We start from the raw sequence: 18,144 nt of genomic DNA, 5'->3' as shown, positions 1-18,144 counted from the left end.
GATATATATCCTTTGTGGTAACTTTAAAATTTGTATTCTAGCTTTTCACTGTCTTATGAATTTGGTTCATGTGAATCAAATAGGTTTTTGACTCATGCTAAGTCTAATGGGTTCTGAGATCATGTCTAGGCTAAATGAGAAAGAGGGCCAGACGATTGCTGAAAGAAGACCATGAGTCTGAATCATAGGTGCAGGGAGAGAGAGTGAAGGCTTATGTACCATAAACAGGCCATTCTAGTTCCTGAAGCCTTTTTGAATTGATAAAATCAAAAGTTAAAGATGAGACATGAATCCTTCATTGACCCACTATGGTTCAATCATCTCAGAAGGTCAACTAAATCACATGGCCCCAGTCTTTATCATTTCTTAACTCCAGTGGCAGCCATAATGAGTCGTTATTCTGTATGATTAGAGGTGTGAAAGAGCTGAATATCTTACTATATTTATACTACAATGGAATCCTACATTAGAAAGTAAATTATGTAAAGGGCACTTTATATTTTTTCCCCTCTTGTATCCTTAGGGTTTGAAACACAGTAATGCTTGATGCCCAGTAGGTACTTAACAAATGTGTAGAATGAATGAAAGAAACTTAGAAGTCAATCAACCTAGGTTTAAATCCTGGTTCTGCCACTCACTAGATTTGTGACTTGATCAAGGAAAACTATTTAATCTCTCTGAGTCTCAGATTTATCATCTGAAAAGTGGCCTTATAGGTTGTGATGAGGATGAAATGAGATAATGTATGGAGAGTGGTCTTTCTTGTTCAGGGCTTCAAGTATAAATGAACACTCAGTAAATGTTAGTTGAATCTCATCTAAATCTAGTAGTTTTCCTAAAATATACTGGCAAACAGAAATAAAGGTTTTCTTTTCTTTGTTCATCACACTTAAACCAATGTCTAAGCAAATTAGTTTAGGAGTAATTCCTGGGAATATTAAGGTTAATTAGAGTTAAGTGAGGATCCAAGGCAAGCTCAGAAATTCTAGAACCCAGAGGATTATAAAACATGCGACCTGTAGATGGAAAACAGGGAAACACGTTTGTTGTAATTTCACTATCTATATCACACATACCTGTATGTCTTTAGGTGGTATTTTCTATCTCTTATCATGTGAGGTGCTCGAGAGAGAATGGCGTTTCGTAAAATTTTTCCAGCCCTGAGGATCTTCTCTGAAGGAACCTGAATTTTCATCAAGTGAGAGGAGGGGGAAAAAAAGAAGGAGAGATTATAGATGGAAAACAAACCAGATAAATCTTTAAATCACTTTTCAATATGATTCTGTGCTTGAAAAATACAATTCATTCATACATATACATTGCTCACTTGTGTGATAGGTCACTGTTTTATACTGAGAACTGAGACACACTGATATGTATTGTTTCTAGAAAGTGTATTTGCAGTTTCCTGATGTGCTGCTCTGACATATGGACCACTTCTCATAGTTACTTAAGAAACTAGCTCTGATGGCTCATCAACCCACCTACATCCCATTACCTTGGTAATGGTGTTAGCAGGACGAAGAGGAACGTGAGGTTCAATGAGAGGTGTCTGAAAAATAAAATGTTAAAGCAAAAGAAAATTAAACAAAAGTTCACTAAAGAAAATTATGGGTTGGGGATAATAAGAAACATCTATTTTTATAAAACTCAAAATAGAATTAAAAAAACAAGAGATAAAATCTGCCTAAAGAACTTGAATGCACAGGCATTCAAAGGGCAAGGTTAGACCACTCTATTTGCCAAAATTTAAATATAAATTATTAAAAATGAAAAAACCAAACAGGAATGATTAGATGTTTGTAGGCTTAATGAGAAGGGAATCAATATCTACTCAAAGCATAACAAACATCAGGGCAGAATAAAAAGCAAAACAAGATAAACATGAAAAGAGATTAAAATGATCTATCTCAGAGGATAGGGAGAAAGGATTGTTTAAGAATGGAAATGAGTGATTTCATCCTCTCTCATGTAGTTAAGATTCTTTTCCTGCAATCTGTAGTTTTAGAAAGTTTTAATTTTTAAATGATGCTTCTTGATGGTTTAACACACTCACATTCCTTGAACCCACTGGAGCAGCTAGGCTACCGTCTCTTGCATTTGCAAAATGGTATACGAAGTTTTCAGGATTCTGTGACTATCAGAATAGCTCTAGGATTTAGAGGAAGCATTTATAATTATCCACATTCTTCAGATGAAGGTGCTGAATTGAAATTCCAGGGAAATGACTTACTATACAGCTACACAAGTGAGTCCTCTAGTCCTACTTAATCTTCTTTGCTCTGTTTTTCTGAAATATCTGGTAATGGCATTTCCAAACAGAGGAGAAAGACACATTCCGTCAAAGACTGGTAGAACTATCAATACAATGCTGTTTATGCTACTTCCAAAAGGTAAGAGAACACAGCAGATTTATGTACGAGATTGTTGTGGGCAGAATAATAGCCCTCAAAGATGTTCATGTCCTTATCCTCAGAACCTATGGATATATTAGATTACATGGCAAAAGGGACTCTGTGGATGTGATTTAGTTAAGGATCAAAATAAGGTAGCTCAGACGGTAAAGCGTCTGCCTGCAATGCGGGACACCTGGGTTCAATTCCTGGGTTGGGAAGATCCCCTGGAGAAGGAAATGGCAACCTACTCCAGTACTCTTGCCTGGAGAATTTCATGGACGGAGGAGCCTGGTAGGTAGTCCATGGGATTGTAAAGAGTTGGACATGACTGAGCAACTTCACAGTTCTTTACAGTTCACATCCTGATGTTTCTAGGTAGGTCCAATGTAATTGTAAGGTTCTTAAAAGATGGACAAGGGAGGCAGAAGAGTTAGAACCCAAGAGACAACAGTGGGAGCAGACTCAGCCTGATTTTGCTGGCTCTGATGATAGAGGTGGTCAAGGGCCAAGGAACGAGGGCAGCCTCTGGAACATGGAAAAGGCAAAACAACATATGATCATGAGCCTCCTCTAGAGGCTTCAGAAGAAATGGGCCTGATTTTAGCCCAGAGACTAATTTCAGACTTCTAAACTATAGTACCATAAGGTTATTCATTTCTGTTTTTTTAAGCTTGTGGCAATTTGTCACAGCAACCAAAGAAAAATAACAGATTATTATACTTTACACTAATGACCCTTACTTTTTGCAAATAGAAGCCATTACATTGAAAATAAATTAGTAGGTTTTTCCTTTGTCCCAATTAAAAAATATAATCAATGGGGAAAATAAAAATCAATGTTAATTTTAAATATGTACATAAACGTATTCATGTCATGCATGTATAAACATACACCTTTTTTTATCAACAGTAAATTTCAGATGAGTTGCTGCTTTTAATATTAGAATTAAGAAAAAAAGGGGAAAGAATCCTACGTTTTAAGAAAATCATAGATGAGAAAGATTCGTTTAGAATGAAAATGCACTGAATTTAAACATTTTCATCACCTTGCTGGCATCTAGTAGACATTTTCCCCCTCTTGAAATCACTAGAGCACAAATGTCAAACAATATTATAGTATTTTAGCAGCATTCTGTTTGCAACCAGCATAGACCAAGGGATGTCAATCTGGTCCAATTCAACAGCAGCTTTGAACAGAGCTCGACTTTGTTCTGACATAGCCCACGGTCTTTTATGGAAGACCTTTCATAGGAAAGAGACCATGAGCTCAGAGTCCCATGTTTGTACCATCTCTTCAAAAAAGACAGGAGAGAATTCTGTGATGCCAAATCACCTGGAAACATGTTCAAAAGTGGAGGCCAGCATGTATGAGGGCCCTGGAAATGTGTGCAATCAAAACTCTTGACTATTTCTGAGCCGTGAGTTTCCAGTATTCATGTCTCTCGTCACTTTACGTTACATAGGTTGGTTTGTATGACTAGGTTATATGTGCCTGGTTATAAACCCAAACTGTAGAAGCCTCTGGTTCTCCTTGAAAATAATAGCAGAAACCCATTTCTTCTTCCTGTCCTGAAAGAGAAGTGCAGGTATATGTGGTCTAGAGTAGACAGGTGTAGGCTAAGTTTCTTTTCTATGGGGGAAAAAAAATCTATTTTCCTTTGCAGTGGTCTTTGAGAGGCTGGCTGAGCCAGAGGTCAGGATGATGCCCATGCTCGAGAGTTAATGATGAGTATTTATTCTTTGGCAGGCACTGTGAAACATTATTTGAAGACTGCATCCTTTTGTTTCTATAGAAATGACTACATTTAAACAAAATGCTAGCAAGTAGTCCCTAGGTAGTCTATCTGGTTGGACAGTTTCCTTTTTGCTTTCCTGGAACTCTGAAAAGAAACTACTACCAAAGCTGGGGAAACATCAGACTTCAACCAATATTGTTCCTTTGATTTGCAACTTCTAACGGGGCAAAACATACACAAGATTCTCTTTCAGCAAGCTAATCCTAGTGCCAGTTCCAGGACCAAGAGGCTGTTTAATCTGTTGAAAGGCAGCATTCTCAGAACCTTCCCTGGTTCAGAGATTTCAGTTTTGGAGGCAACAAAATGAATAGATGCTTTGAGAGGGGAACAGTCTCTTTATTTGAATGAAACCTCCAAGGAACAAATGCAGCATGAAAGCAGATTTTATTTGGGTGGTGGGGGGAGATAAAAACTCATTTTTGAAAGGGACTCTGTATTCAGTTAGGCAAGCCTCTAGGTCCTAAGAACTATGTTGGTGCCTAGCAGCTGTGGGCTGTGAAGTAGGGGGCATTTGTGACAGGTAGGCTGGGTCCCTGTGGCACAAAGTCACTGCCAATGCCTGTTCAGGGGTCCTTTCCACAGGGACTGTGACTTTATTGCTTTTGTATGTGCTTACTTGTTTCCTTGTTGGCTTCCCTTCACTTTCAAGTAAAGTTTTTATTTTTGAGAATTTCACTTTTGTGTGCACGCTAAGTGTCTTCAGTCATTTCCGACCTTGTGACCCCTGGCAGGCTACTTGGACTGTAGCCCGCCAGGCTCCTCTGTCCATAGGATTCTCCAGGGATGAATACTGGAGTGGGCTGCCATGCCCTCCTCCAGGGGATATTCCCGACCTAGGGATGGAACCCATGTCTCTTACATCTACTTGAATTGGCAGGTGGATTATATACCACTGGGAAGCCCTCACTTTAGCTGAGCTTTAGCAAAATGAGAACAGGAATTTCAGTTTAAAAATGATGAAGGTCAACAGGAGAGGGAAAGAAGCAGGAATGTGGAGATTAGTGAGAATCCAAACAAGAAAAGCAGCCCCAAAAGTAAGATCAAGGATTTCCTGTGTCAGCCTTTTGCACAGGTTATCTTCTTATTACACCCATATTTTACTGACAGAACGAAGGCCAGCAGCAAATGGGCCTGAGCTCACACAGCCAACACCTGGAAGAGCTGGGAGGAGAATCCATGTCAGTTTTATCCCAGTGTCTGCACTGCAGGAACCCATCCCACCTGCTCTTTCCTCCTACAGACATCATGGCTCACACTGTGGGAGAGATAATATTCTGTTGAATTAAAGTTCACTGAGAAAAATGCTTCTACACCCTTCTTGGTTGTCAGGAACCAGACTCAATCTTATGTATTTCCAGAAATAAGTGTTCACAACGTCCTACTGAGATGACATGTTAGCATCATGTATCATGCTTGGTCTGAACTGACTTCTTAAAAATCAACTTTGTGAAAATGAAACATTTGGCATCTAGGAACTGCCCTTCTAGGGCTGAGACAAATATACAAGGAACACAGGTAGCAGTCAAAGTCCAAGCAGGTAAACGGAGAGCAGTCTATTCCCATGGAGGGAATTTAACCCTAGGAACTAGCTTCACAAGTGGTGGAAGAGCTAAGAAGCTAAAGAGACAACGAGGAAGTCACCTGGATGCTAGTCAAGGAGGCAGCCCTCAGGAGTGGGGACAGGAGGAGGAGGACGCATTACTAGAGCCAGAGTCAGAGGTCTGGTGGGAGCTGGATCTCCAAGGGTCATCTGTTCCAAGAGGACCAGGCACACGAGTGCAAGACTGTCCTGCATTCAATCTCCCTCCAACCATAAACCAGAAAAATAAGGAAAAGAATTTCATTTTATAAATGATTAAACAGAAGAAAGAAGGAGCTTGTTGAGATGATAGAAGCTAGAAAACCAACCCTAAAGGCAAAACCAAGGACCCGCGGAGGTCAGCCTCCTTGTGATGCACAATGGAGCACGGAGAAGGCAAAGTACTGCTTGGAGGACAAACAGCCCAGGACCCCCCCAGAGGGTGTTTGCTGTGACCACAGAGTGGGTGTAGGGCTGCCCCCTGTTCCACTCCAGCTCCCTCACCCTCTCTTATTCCATATCTTCCCAGCAACACTTCCTGCAGGGTTCAGGCAATGGAGGTGGACAGTGGGCAGCACAGAGGGGACCTTCATTGATGCTTCCTGAACTGGTTCCCAGGACTGCCCTATAGTTTGATTTAAAGTTAGAAAATGTATATCACAAATGAACCCTAGAAGAAACAGACCCCATCTCCCATTAAATGTCATACGTTTTAATACATCAATCACATTCTGAGGACAAAAATTCTTCCTCCCTACCTGAGTATGAAAGAATCTGAATTGGGCTGTGAAAACATGATCCTCAAAAGCTAGGCAGAGAGGACAGATAAAGGCAGAGGTATTCAGCTTTCTCTCTGCTTTTCTTGGCTTTCTCCCCTGAAGACTTCCCTCAGGAGTGACCGTAATTGGTTTTTGTTTGTTTCTGGAGAGGAGATGCATTCTACTGCTTTTTATTATGTTTATATTACTACTGAAAAGGAGAGGCAGTAAGGGAAAATATTCCTTTTGGCACCAAAGCCAATTCAGAAATACTAATCAGGTGATGAAAATACGAATTTAGCCTCTATTACAAGATGCACAATAACTCCCCAGTAGATCATAATGAGGTATAAGGCACTGTAATAGGCCTCATGAAAAACCATATTCAGGCCCTTTTCAAAGGGTGTAATTCTTTTTACTCCAGTATTTGCCCATAGAAGCCTTTTGCAAGGCACAGCATTTTAAGCCAAGAGATAAGAATAACAAGGTAGATTGGGACACAAAGCTCATGGCAGAACTCTGGCAACCCAGCGTAATAAAAAGTCATATAAGCCCACATCCAATTCACGTATTTAATGAAGGCATATTGTGTGCAGAGCAATGTGCTCGGCTAAAGGACAGACTCTGATAAAGTACCTGGTCTAAATGTGCCCTACATCTTTGGGGGAAAGTAGAACTTCTTATGAGTTAAATAATGATTGAGAATCTGAGTCAATGAATAAATGCATTTTAAATTCATCTTTTCTCAGTTCAGGTGAGAAAATCTTTAGGAAGTAGGAAGAAACATATTTAAGTTTTTAGTGAAAATGATATGCTTTTTAGGAGTTACATTCCTTTATTTTGGCATTGTGGAAAAATACAACTGAAGTCTTGGAAATCTATGTCTCTAAATCGCAGCAAGATACTCTATGACCCACCTCCTAGCTTAATGGAAATAAAAACAAAAATAAACAAGTGGGACCTAATAGAACTTAAAAGCTTTTGCACAGCAAAGGAAATTATAAACAAGATGAAAAGACAACCCTCAGAATGGGAGAAAATAATTGCAAATGAAGCACCTGACAAAGGGTCAATCTCCAAAATATATAAGAATGGGAGAAAATAATTGCAAATGAAGCACCTGACAAAGGGTCAATCTCCAAAATATATAAGACGCTCATATAGCTCAATATCAGAAAAATAATCAAATATAAAAAAATAGGCAGAAGACCGAAACAGACTTTTCTCCAAAGAAAACATACAGATGGCCAATAAACATATGAAAAGATGCTCAACACATTCACTATTCAGTTCAGTTGCTCAGTTGTGTCCGGCTCTTTGCGACCCCATGAATCACAGCACACCAGGTCTCCCTGTCCATCACCAACTCCTGGAGTTTACTCAAACTCATGTCCATCGAGTCGGAGATGCCATCCAGCCATCTCATCTTCTGTCATCCCCTTCTCCTCCTGCCCCCAATCCCTCCCAGCATCAGGGTCTTTTCCAATGAGTCAACTCTTCACATGAGGTGGCCAAAGTATCGGAGTTTCAGCTTCAGCATCAGTCCTTCGAAAGAATACCCAGGACTGATCTCCTTTAGGATGGACTGGTTGGATCTCCTTGCAGTGCAAGGGACTCTCAAGAGTCTTCTCCAACACCACAGTTCAAAGCATCAATTTTTTGGCACTCAACTTTCTTCATAATCCAACTCTCACATCCATACATGACCACTGGAAAAACCATAGCCTTGACTAGACGGACCTTTGTTGGCAAAGTAATGTCTCTGCTTTTTAATATGCTATCTAGGTTGGTCATAACTTTCCTCCCAAGGAGTAAGCATCTTTTAATTTCATGACTGCAATCATCATCTGTACTATTAGAGAAATGCAAATCAAAACTACAATGAGGTATCACCTCACACCAGTCAGACCAACCATCATCAAAAAATCTACACACAATAATAAAAGCTGGAGGGGACATAGAGAAAAAGGAACCCTTCTGCTCTGTTGATGGGAATGTAAATGATAATAGCCATTATGGAAAACAGTATGAAGATTCCTTACAAAACTAGGAATAAATACATGAGCCAGCAATCCCATTACTGGGCATATACCCTGAGAAAATCACAACTCTAAAAGGGATATGTACCATAATATTCACTGCAGTAATATTTACAGTAGCCAAGACATGGAAGCAACCTAGATATCCATTGACAGATGAATGGATAGAAAAGTTGTGGTACATTTATACAATCAAATATTACTCAGCCATAAAAAGGAGCAAATTTGAGTCAGTTGTAGTGAGGCAGATGAACCTACAGCCTCTCATATAGAGTAAAGTAAGTCAGAGAGAGAAAAACAAGTGTCATAGATTAATGCATACATATGGAATCTAGAAAAGCAGTACTCATGAGCCTAGTAGAGAACAGACTTGTGGACAGAGTAGGGGAAGGGGAGGATGGGACAAACTGAGAAAGTTGCATTGACATATACACACTATCATGTGTAAAATCAGCCTTCCCTAGTAGCTCAGATGGTAAAGAATCTGCCTGCAATGCAGGAGATCAGAGTTTGATCCCTGAGTCGGGAAGATCCCCTGCAGAAGGCAAGAGCTACCCACTCCAGTATTCTTGCCTGGAGAATCCCATGGACAGAAGAGCCTAGCAGGCTACACTCTATGGGGTCACAGAGAGTTGGGACAACTGGGCGATGAACACTTTCACATGTGTAAAATAGTTGGTGGGAAGTTGCAGCCCAGCCTGGTGCTCTCTGATGACCTAGAGCCTGGAGTTGGGAGATGTGGGGAGGAGAGGGAGGCTCAGGAAGGAAGGGATATATATAATTATGACGAACTATAATTGTCATATGGCAGAAACCAACACAAAATTGTAAAGCAATTTTTGACCAATTAAAAATAAATTAAAAATGTATGTCTCACAATAATTATGATGAGTACCATTTTTTGGTTGACCAGACAAAACTGAAGTAAATCAGACTCATACCAATGTCATCACTCTGAAATAACTCTGTAAGTTCCCCATTTGTTAAACCACGGAAAATTCATCTAGAGACCTCTTTGGCGTCTATCGACAGGTTTTGTTGTTTTTTGATTGTTGTTGTTGCTGTTAAGTTTTTCCTAATTCAGAATTGACTAGTAGATTTCCAGTTTCAGCTTCAACCTGTAAAAACTGTCACTTCTGCTGTTACAAGAAAAAGCTGAACAAGTAAAAACAACAACTTCTCTCAGGCTTATCAGAGAACTGACCATGTCAAGAAAACTGTCACCCTGAAATCTGGCAAAATAGGAGAATCCAGTCATGGCTGACACTTGTCTGCCTGGATTGGGAGCCATATATAGGTAGGAATACTTAAACAGTGTTAAATTAATTAAACCAGGAGGCCACTAGATTGAGGTGGTTCTAATGCCTGGAGGCCTGTGTAAGCAAACCTAAATCTCAGCCTGTAACTGCCTCAGGGTTCTAAGGTTGAAACTCAAGGACAACCAACCATAGCCAAGTAGGCTTTACACTATGGCCAATCGGTAATTTCCTAATTTTGCCTTCCTTTTCTCTATAAAATTACTCCTCAAGCTCCCACTGGTGGAGTGCTCCTAACCACTTCCAGTTTGGTGCTGCCAGATTTGAATCATTTTTTGCTCAAATAAACTCTTAACATTATGCCTCAGTTTATCTTTTAATTATGGCAATTTTAATGAAACTTGCTGGAGGTTGAATGTGGAGTAGCTTGAGACTGAGAAACTTCTGGGGGGTGATCTTAGGTGGGCCCCACAAGTTTGTGGGTTTTACCCCCGGGAACACCACAAGAGTCTTATGGTGACAATTCTCATGACTCTGGCAGGGGGAGGAGAAGAGTGAGCATTATGATAAATATCCAGATAAATATAACATAGTCAAGCCTCCTCTCCAAGGACTTTGAGAGTTTTATCCTACCTGGGGGAAGGGCATTTCTTTGTCTCTAGCCTCCTCCAGCCTTCCTGTCTCACCTAAGGGAAGAAAAAGCTGCTAAGAAACAGTTGTGAAAGTCTCATTGCAGGCACACAGGCCTGCCAAATGACTGAGCTTTAACCATAAGATTATAGGACTGCCCTTCCCACAAATGCCCCTCACCATGCCAATATAAACATAGTGGATTACAGCTGAAAGAGATTCCTATTCAAACTCTACCTAAGGAGGAGATCTTAGGGAAGCCTGAACACAGCAGAGAAGACAAAAACAAGGCCATTAGAGGAATCAGAAGACTCCAGAATCTATATAGCTATAGCAAATATTAAACACAGCCGAACTCCTAGCCAGATTAACATGAAACCTCACTCTGAAGGCTTATTTATCTCAGTTTCTATTACCCAATACATCATGCCTGGCTTTCAACCAAAAATTACAAGGCATGCTAGAAGGCAAGGAAAAACAGAGTCTGAAGACACAAAGTAAGCATCAGAGCCAGACTCAGACATGACACAAATTTTGGAATTGTCAGATGGGAAATTCAAATGAACTGTGATTACTATGTTAACTATGGAATAGCCTTCCATTTATAATACTAATAAAAAGTAGGCAATATGCAAAAATACATTGTGTGACATAAGCAGAGAAAGAAAAACTTAAAGAAATATCTTCCTCCCTTCTCCTTCCTCCATAGACCAACCTCAGATAAGGAAGAGCAGAAAGCGGATGGAAATTGGAGAAGGCAGACCATATCCCTCTAACAGTGCTGGAACCACCAGCCCAGTCTCTTCAGAGATTCAACCCCACCAAAAGCTAAAAGTTCTAAAAAATGGACATAGCAAGTTACCGTGGATATTAACAAACTTATTCTAAAGTTTATATAGACAAGCAAAACACCCAGAATAGCCAACACATTTTTGAAGAAGAAGAACAAAGTTGAACTGATGCTACTCCACTTTAAGACTTACGATAAAGCTACTGGAACCAAACAGTGTGGTATTAGCAGAAGAGAAATATTGAGTTGGCTAAAGTTTGTTCAGGTTTTTCTGTACAATGTTATTTTTTGGAAAAACCCAAACTTTTTTGCCAACCCTATACAGCAAAAGAACAGAAAGCCTAGAAATACACCTACATAAATACAGTCAACTGATCTTTGACAAAGGAGCAAAGACAAAACAATGGAGCAAAGATAGTCTTTTCAATGATGGTGCCAGGACAACTGATGTCCACATGTTAAAAAAAAAATGAATCTAGACACAGATACTATATTTTTCACAAAAATTAACTCAAAATAAACATAAATTAACATAAAATACAAAGCTAAAATAAAACTCCTAGAAGGTAACATAGGAGAATACCTACATGGCCTTGGATATGGCAATGACCCTTTTTTTTGAGGTTGGGTCAGCCAATCTAGAGTGTCTATCATCTATTGATTATTTTCTATATACTTGGCAGATCACCCAAGGATCCTACAATGTAGGAAAGTGAGAGTTAGAGTAAGTGGGTGCCCACAGCCTCAGTGCTCTGAAGAGGGGGACAGGATTGAAGCCCAAGACTGTCTGGTCTCAGAACGCCTGTCTTCCCTCCATGCCCTGGGATCTCTAGGTTACCAGTTTATTATAAAAGGAGATAACTCAGGAACAGCCAGGCAAAAAAGATACATAGAGCAAGGTATGAGGGAAGTGGTGAAGAGTTTCCATACCTTCTTTGGGTGCACCACTGTCCTGGAATCTCTATGTGTTCAATAACCTGGAAGTCTGGCAATGACTTTTTAGATATAATACCAAAGGCACATAAGCCATGAAAGAAATAATTAATAAACTGAACTTTCATTAAAACAAAAATCTTCTGCTCTGTGAAAGACAATGCAAGAGAATGAGAAAACAAGCCACAGACTGGGAGAAAATATTTGCAAAAAACACCTATAATAAAAGACTGTCACCCAAATTATATAAAGAACTCTCAACACTGAAAAAGAAAACAATCTGTTTAAAAAAGTGGACCACAGACCTTAACACGCACCTCACCAAAGAAGGTATACAGATGGCAAATGAGCAAATGAAAAGATGCTCCCCATCACATGTTACCAGGGAAATGTAAATTAAAACAAAAAGATACCACTACGCACCTATTAGAATGGCCAAAATCCGAACACTGACAAGCCCAAATGCTTGTACAAAAGTTTGTACAGCAACAGGGACTCTCAGTCATTGTTGACGGGAATGCAAAATGCTGTAGCCACTTTGAAGACAGTTTGGCAGTTCCTTACAAAACTAAATATGCTCTTGTCACATACAATTTAGCTATCAAACTCCCTGGTATTCACCCAAGTAAGTTGAAAGCGTATGTCCACACAAAACCCTGCATGTAGTATGTACAGCAGTTTTATTCATAACTGCCAAAACTTAGAAGCAATCAAGATGCCCTTCAATAGGTGAATGAATCAATAAACTGTAGTACATCTCTATTCAACACAAAAGGAAAGGTTATCCAGCCATGAAAAGACAAGAGGAATGCATATTTCTAAGTGAAAGAGGTCAATCTGAAAAGGCTACAAACTATATGAGTCCATCTATATGACATTTTTGAAAAGGCAAAACTAAGGAAACAATGAAAAGATGAGTAGCTGTTAGAAGTTGGGGGCACAGATGAAAAGGCAGAGCACAGAGGATCTTTAGAGCAGTGAAAATGCTCCATATGATATCACAATGATGAATGTATGTCATTATACATTCGTCCAAAGCCAGGATGAACATTAATGTAAACTATGGACTTTGGGTGATAAAGATGTGTCAGTGTAGGTTCATCAATTGTAACAAAAGTGTCCTCTGGTGGGAAATGCTAATAGGGGATGATATGCATGTGCAGGGGCAGAGGATATAAGGACATCTCTGCCTTCCCGTCAATTTTGCTGTGAATCTTAAGCTGCTCTAAAAAAAAGTCTTAATTTAAAAATGGACATGACTAATCCTTAATAAATGAAGTAATATTTTTTAGGGCCTAAAGTGACAAAAAATTTATGGATTAAGACTGAATGTTGTTATGGTTGCTAAGTACCAGTGGGAAAGAACATATTCAACTCAACACAGTTAAGAGTGATTACTTGGGAGACGGGATTATTTCAACCATAATTTTCACGTGTATATGTCACTGAGTTGAGCCTCCTCAATCCAACCAAATAAATATACATGTTCATATTTTCTTTTAATTGTGGGAACTGAAGTCTATAGTTTAGTCTCAGGCTGAGTCTGACTATTTGGCCAGGCTTACAGAGCAGAAGAAACTTAAGTGTACTAAAGGCTGTTTGGTGAGTCCATAAAACTGGGACAAAGAGGTCACGACAAGAAAAGTGCTGCCCAGATGCTTCTGCTGAGTGGGCTGGGAGTACTATTCTTTAGTAGGTTCTAGCAAATGGTTCAAGTTCCTCCCCAGCATTTCCTAATACAATGCTAGAAGATGGTATGTTTGTAGGATGAGCAAGCCTTATTCTACAGTAAAGATCGCTTCTGATTTCATCTGGTGGTGGGTAAAATCCTCTGTTAGATACTAATCTTTGTTCTAATATATGGGATCTTCTGAGCGTTCACTTCCTAGGAGGCATGTCTACATATCTTCTAGACATGCCTAAGCTAGATATTTGGTGGCAAAAACTAAAACGTTAATTTTTTTGGAGAGGCACCCATTCTTAACAGTTGGAGTATTCTCTTTAAGTTCTTACACAAAGTGGTTCATTTTTTTTCCTTATAAACTGGCCTGATTAGGCACAGATTTTCTCTTCATGGTAATACCAACATATTACTATTAAATTTTAATTTCAGTTATAGGAGCTAAGAGATGCAAAATAAGCCAACCATATTATTCCACAGAGGCCACTGTCCACTGTGGTATATCTACTCTCACCAACCATAATTTTCATGGAAATATAAACTCTGTGATAGATTAGTAAACCCCCTTTCCCTCCTCTGCTTACAAATCTAAGCCTTGGCCTCATCATTCATCCCTTCTTCCATTACAAGAAATTCTGTCCACAAAGTCCAGAGTTGGACCAACAGCTCATATAACTCAACACCAAAAAAAAAAAAAAAAAAAAAAAAGAACCAACCCAATCAAAACATGGGCAGAAGATCTATATAGACATTCTTCAAAGAAGGTATACAGATGGCTGGTAAGCACATGAAAAGATGCTCAACATCACTAATTACTAGAGAAACGAAAATTAAAACTACACTGAGGTATCACCTCATACCAGTCAGAATGGCCATCATTAAAAAGTCTACAAATAACGAATGTTGGAGAGGGTATAGAGAAAAAGGGAGCCCTCCTACACTGCTGGTGAGAATGTAAGTTGATGCAGTCACTATGGAAAACAGTATGGTGGTTCCTCAAAAAACTAAAAATAGAATTACCATATGATCCGGCAATCCTACTCCTGGGAATATACCTGATGAAACCATAATTTAAAAAGATACACGCACCTGTATGTCCATAGCAGCACTGTTCATAATAGCCAAAACACAGGAACAGCCTACATGCCCTTGGATAGATGAATGGATAAAGAAGATGTTGTGTATGTGTGCATACACACATACACACAATGGAATACTTCTCAGCCACAAAAAAGAACAAAATAATGCCATCTGCAGCAACATGATTAAACTAGAGATTGTCATACGAAGTGAAGTAAGTCAGAAAGAGAAAGACAAGTATCCTGTAACTTAGATGTGGAATTTAAAATATGGCACAAGTGAACCTATCTGAACAGAAACAGAGATCAGACTGGCGGTGGCCAGGAGGTAGGGTGAGGGATGGACTGGGAATTTGGGGTTGGTAGGTGCAAATTATTACATTTAGAATGGATAAACTGCGAGGTCCTACTGTATGGCACAGGGAACAATATCCAATCTCCTGGGATAAACCATACTAGAAAAGAATATCAAAAAAGGATATATGTGTAAAACTGAGTCAGTCTGCTGCGCAGCCAAGATTGGCACACCCTTGTAAATCAGCCATCCTTGAATAAAAAAGCAAAGTCCAAAATTCAGCACTGCCTCTTTTCCCATTCCAAAACTGAATATAAGATTCAGAGACATGGTTCAGGTCTTGAAACTTTAGTGAATTGGTGCTTATTAATATACAAATCTAATAAAAACCACATTTCCTTTTAGAATCTCCAATTTCAATTTGGGCATGGTGGATTCTGGAAGATAACATTTATTTAATACTTAAAAATAGGATGAATATAGAAAAGCTACGGTTGAAGCTCTACTTTCCGGGAAGCCAGGGAACAGGGCTTCTGCTGGGTCCACTCCAAAGGCAGATAAATAGTTTACATAATGTGCTTCAGAAAAAGCTTTTTTGTACTGAACATGCTAATTGGCATATACAAGCCAATATCAATGCATATTCTGTCCCTTACTCCTCTCCCCTTCTCAAATGGTATGTACGTACATTGGCTTGACCATGCTTCTATTACTTAATATCTCTTAGAGAGCTTTTCATATTAGAACATAAAAAACTACCTCATCCTTTTTTTTGTTGCTACATGCACTTTTGGGTAACTGCATGGTATGCTATTGTACAGTTATGCTATAATTTGCTTCACAATCATTTATTGATAAATATGTAGTATTGCTAATCTGAGTCTACTATATGTGTGTGCATGCTAAGTCACTTCAGTCATGTCCGACTCTTTGTGACCCCATGGACTGTAGCCCGCCCAGCATCTCTGTCCATGGGATTCACCAGGCAAAAATACTGGAGTAGGTCTCCATTTCCTCCTCCAGGGGATCTTCCTGACCTAAGGATGGAGCCCATGTCTCTTACATCTACCTGCATTGGCAGGTGGGTTATTTACCACTAGCGTCACCTGGGAAGCCAGATGAGAAATTATGGGATACCCTATTTCTATCATCTCTGTGTTCTTGAAAACCCAGGATTCTCATTGTGGAAGAAAAAAAGACATATATGTAAAGCTTTGAAATAATGACCAACCAGTAGCAATGAACATCTTGAATTTTGAAATCAAGTCTTCTTAATAGAAATGGCTGATTCCAGGGACAAGAAATGTATAAGATGAGCCTGGACTATCTTGTCATGAAAGCTATCAAAAATTAGAAGCATATGTCAAAAATGATTCAGAGCTACCTTGGGTACATAGAATCACAGATATTTTAAGGCAAAAAGGGCAGAAAAATGATCTCATCATTAATTCACCTATTAAGCACTGCCTATCTGTCCAACATGGCACTAATTTTGCTGAGGAAATAAAAGACACAACGGTGTTATCTATTATTTCTCTGCCTGTGCTGTTCAATATATTAGTCACTAGTCACATGCAGTCACTTCCATTTCAATTAATTAAAATAAAAAATATTTATTTCTCAGTCTCATTAGCGATGTTTCAAGTACTCAACAGCATACATGCCTTGTATCAGTCAAGGTCAGCTCCTGCCTAGGACCATGAGAGTGTCCTAAGAGGTCTATAAGCTTCCATCCCCACCATTCTCAATGTCATGTCCAGAACGACCCTACAGCTAATATGGGTCAGATGTCACTCTGCCTAAACCCCTGCAACGGCTTCCCCTCCCACTCGGAGTGAAAGCCAAATTCCATGCAATATACAGTCAGTTTGGCTCTTTGTCACCTCTCTGATCTCACTCCACTCCCCACTCTACTTCCTGCTTGGGTACATTCTTTCTTGTACCCCCATGGCTCACACTCTCACCTCCCTCCAGGTCTCTATACCTTCTTAGGGAGGCCTGTTCTGCCTGTCCTAGAGTATAAGGTATCATTGCCCCAAATCTGGCATTCTCTATCCCTCTTCCTCTAGTGCTTATCATACTTGACATTTTATGTATTTGTTTCTTATCTGTTTTCTCCACTGAAATGTTAGCTCTATGAAGGCAAGAACTTGGTTTTGCTCACTGTTCTACCCCCTCTCATGACATGCAGCTGCTACTCAAGTGTTTCCTGAATGAATGAAGGAATTTCTTCATGGGTTCATTTGCTCTGGCAGGCCATCAGTGTTTGAGTGAAGAGAAAACTCTATGAGAGTTGGTGAGGGGTAACTTATATGAAGAGATATTGAGAAGGAAATGACTGCTGGTTTCCACTGCCATGAAGAAATGATTTCAAGGGCTTGCAACTGAGTATAAGCTTTTTAAGAGAGAGGACCATTAAACAATGTCTCGCTTCCTGCCTTTTTTTTTTGTTTGTTTAAAAAAAGGACTGGTGTTTGTGTTTGATAAAATGAGGAATATAATGAGTGCTTCTCAAATTTTAATATCTGTATGAATGACAAGGGGATCTCATTAAAATGCAGATTTTTACTCCATTGGTCTAGAGCGTGACCTGAGATTCTCCATTCATGTCTAGTAATGTTGATGCTACTGGTCTGTGAACCACACTTTGAGCATCAAGGAATTAGATAACTATGAGTAGCATCCTTTGGACTTGTAATTTCATAACTCCTTCCTTACTAATGGAAGAAAGAAAAATGTCAGTGTTTCCTAAAAATTGAGTCTAGTTGATACAGTGATAAGGTCATCACCTAACAAGATTAATATTACCCAAATAAACCAGTATGTTTTCTGGTTAAATGAATCATTTTCCAACCACTTTTATTTTCTGAATACTCAAGTACTTCACAGGAAAATGAAATATTTATGATTATT

General features: G+C 39.3%; 1 protein-coding gene across 6 annotated transcripts in view; it reads right to left on the bottom strand.

The window, feature by feature from the left end:
• RAPGEF4 (Rap guanine nucleotide exchange factor 4) overlaps nucleotides 1–18,144 on the bottom strand; it is a 232,071-nt gene that overhangs the window by 90,868 nt on the left and 123,059 nt on the right. For 5 of the 6 annotated variants that reach the window (XM_065931769.1, XM_065931772.1, XM_065931771.1 and 2 more), the window contains 2 exons: nucleotides 1,499–1,552; nucleotides 1,077–1,183 (listed from right to left, as the gene is read on the bottom strand). In XM_065931769.1, the coding sequence (XP_065787841.1) occupies nucleotides 1,077–1,183; nucleotides 1,499–1,552 (161 nt within the window). The remainder of the gene's footprint in view (nucleotides 1–1,076; nucleotides 1,184–1,498; nucleotides 1,553–18,144) is intronic. The other variant, XM_065931767.1, reaches the window with a different exon arrangement.

This window comes from Muntiacus reevesi, chromosome 3 (assembly GCF_963930625.1).
Source record: "Muntiacus reevesi chromosome 3, mMunRee1.1, whole genome shotgun sequence".
NCBI lineage: Eukaryota > Metazoa > Chordata > Mammalia > Artiodactyla > Cervidae > Muntiacus > Muntiacus reevesi.
The sequence above is the reverse complement of the archived record's forward strand: the minus strand, read 5'-3'. Positions and strand labels throughout refer to the sequence as shown.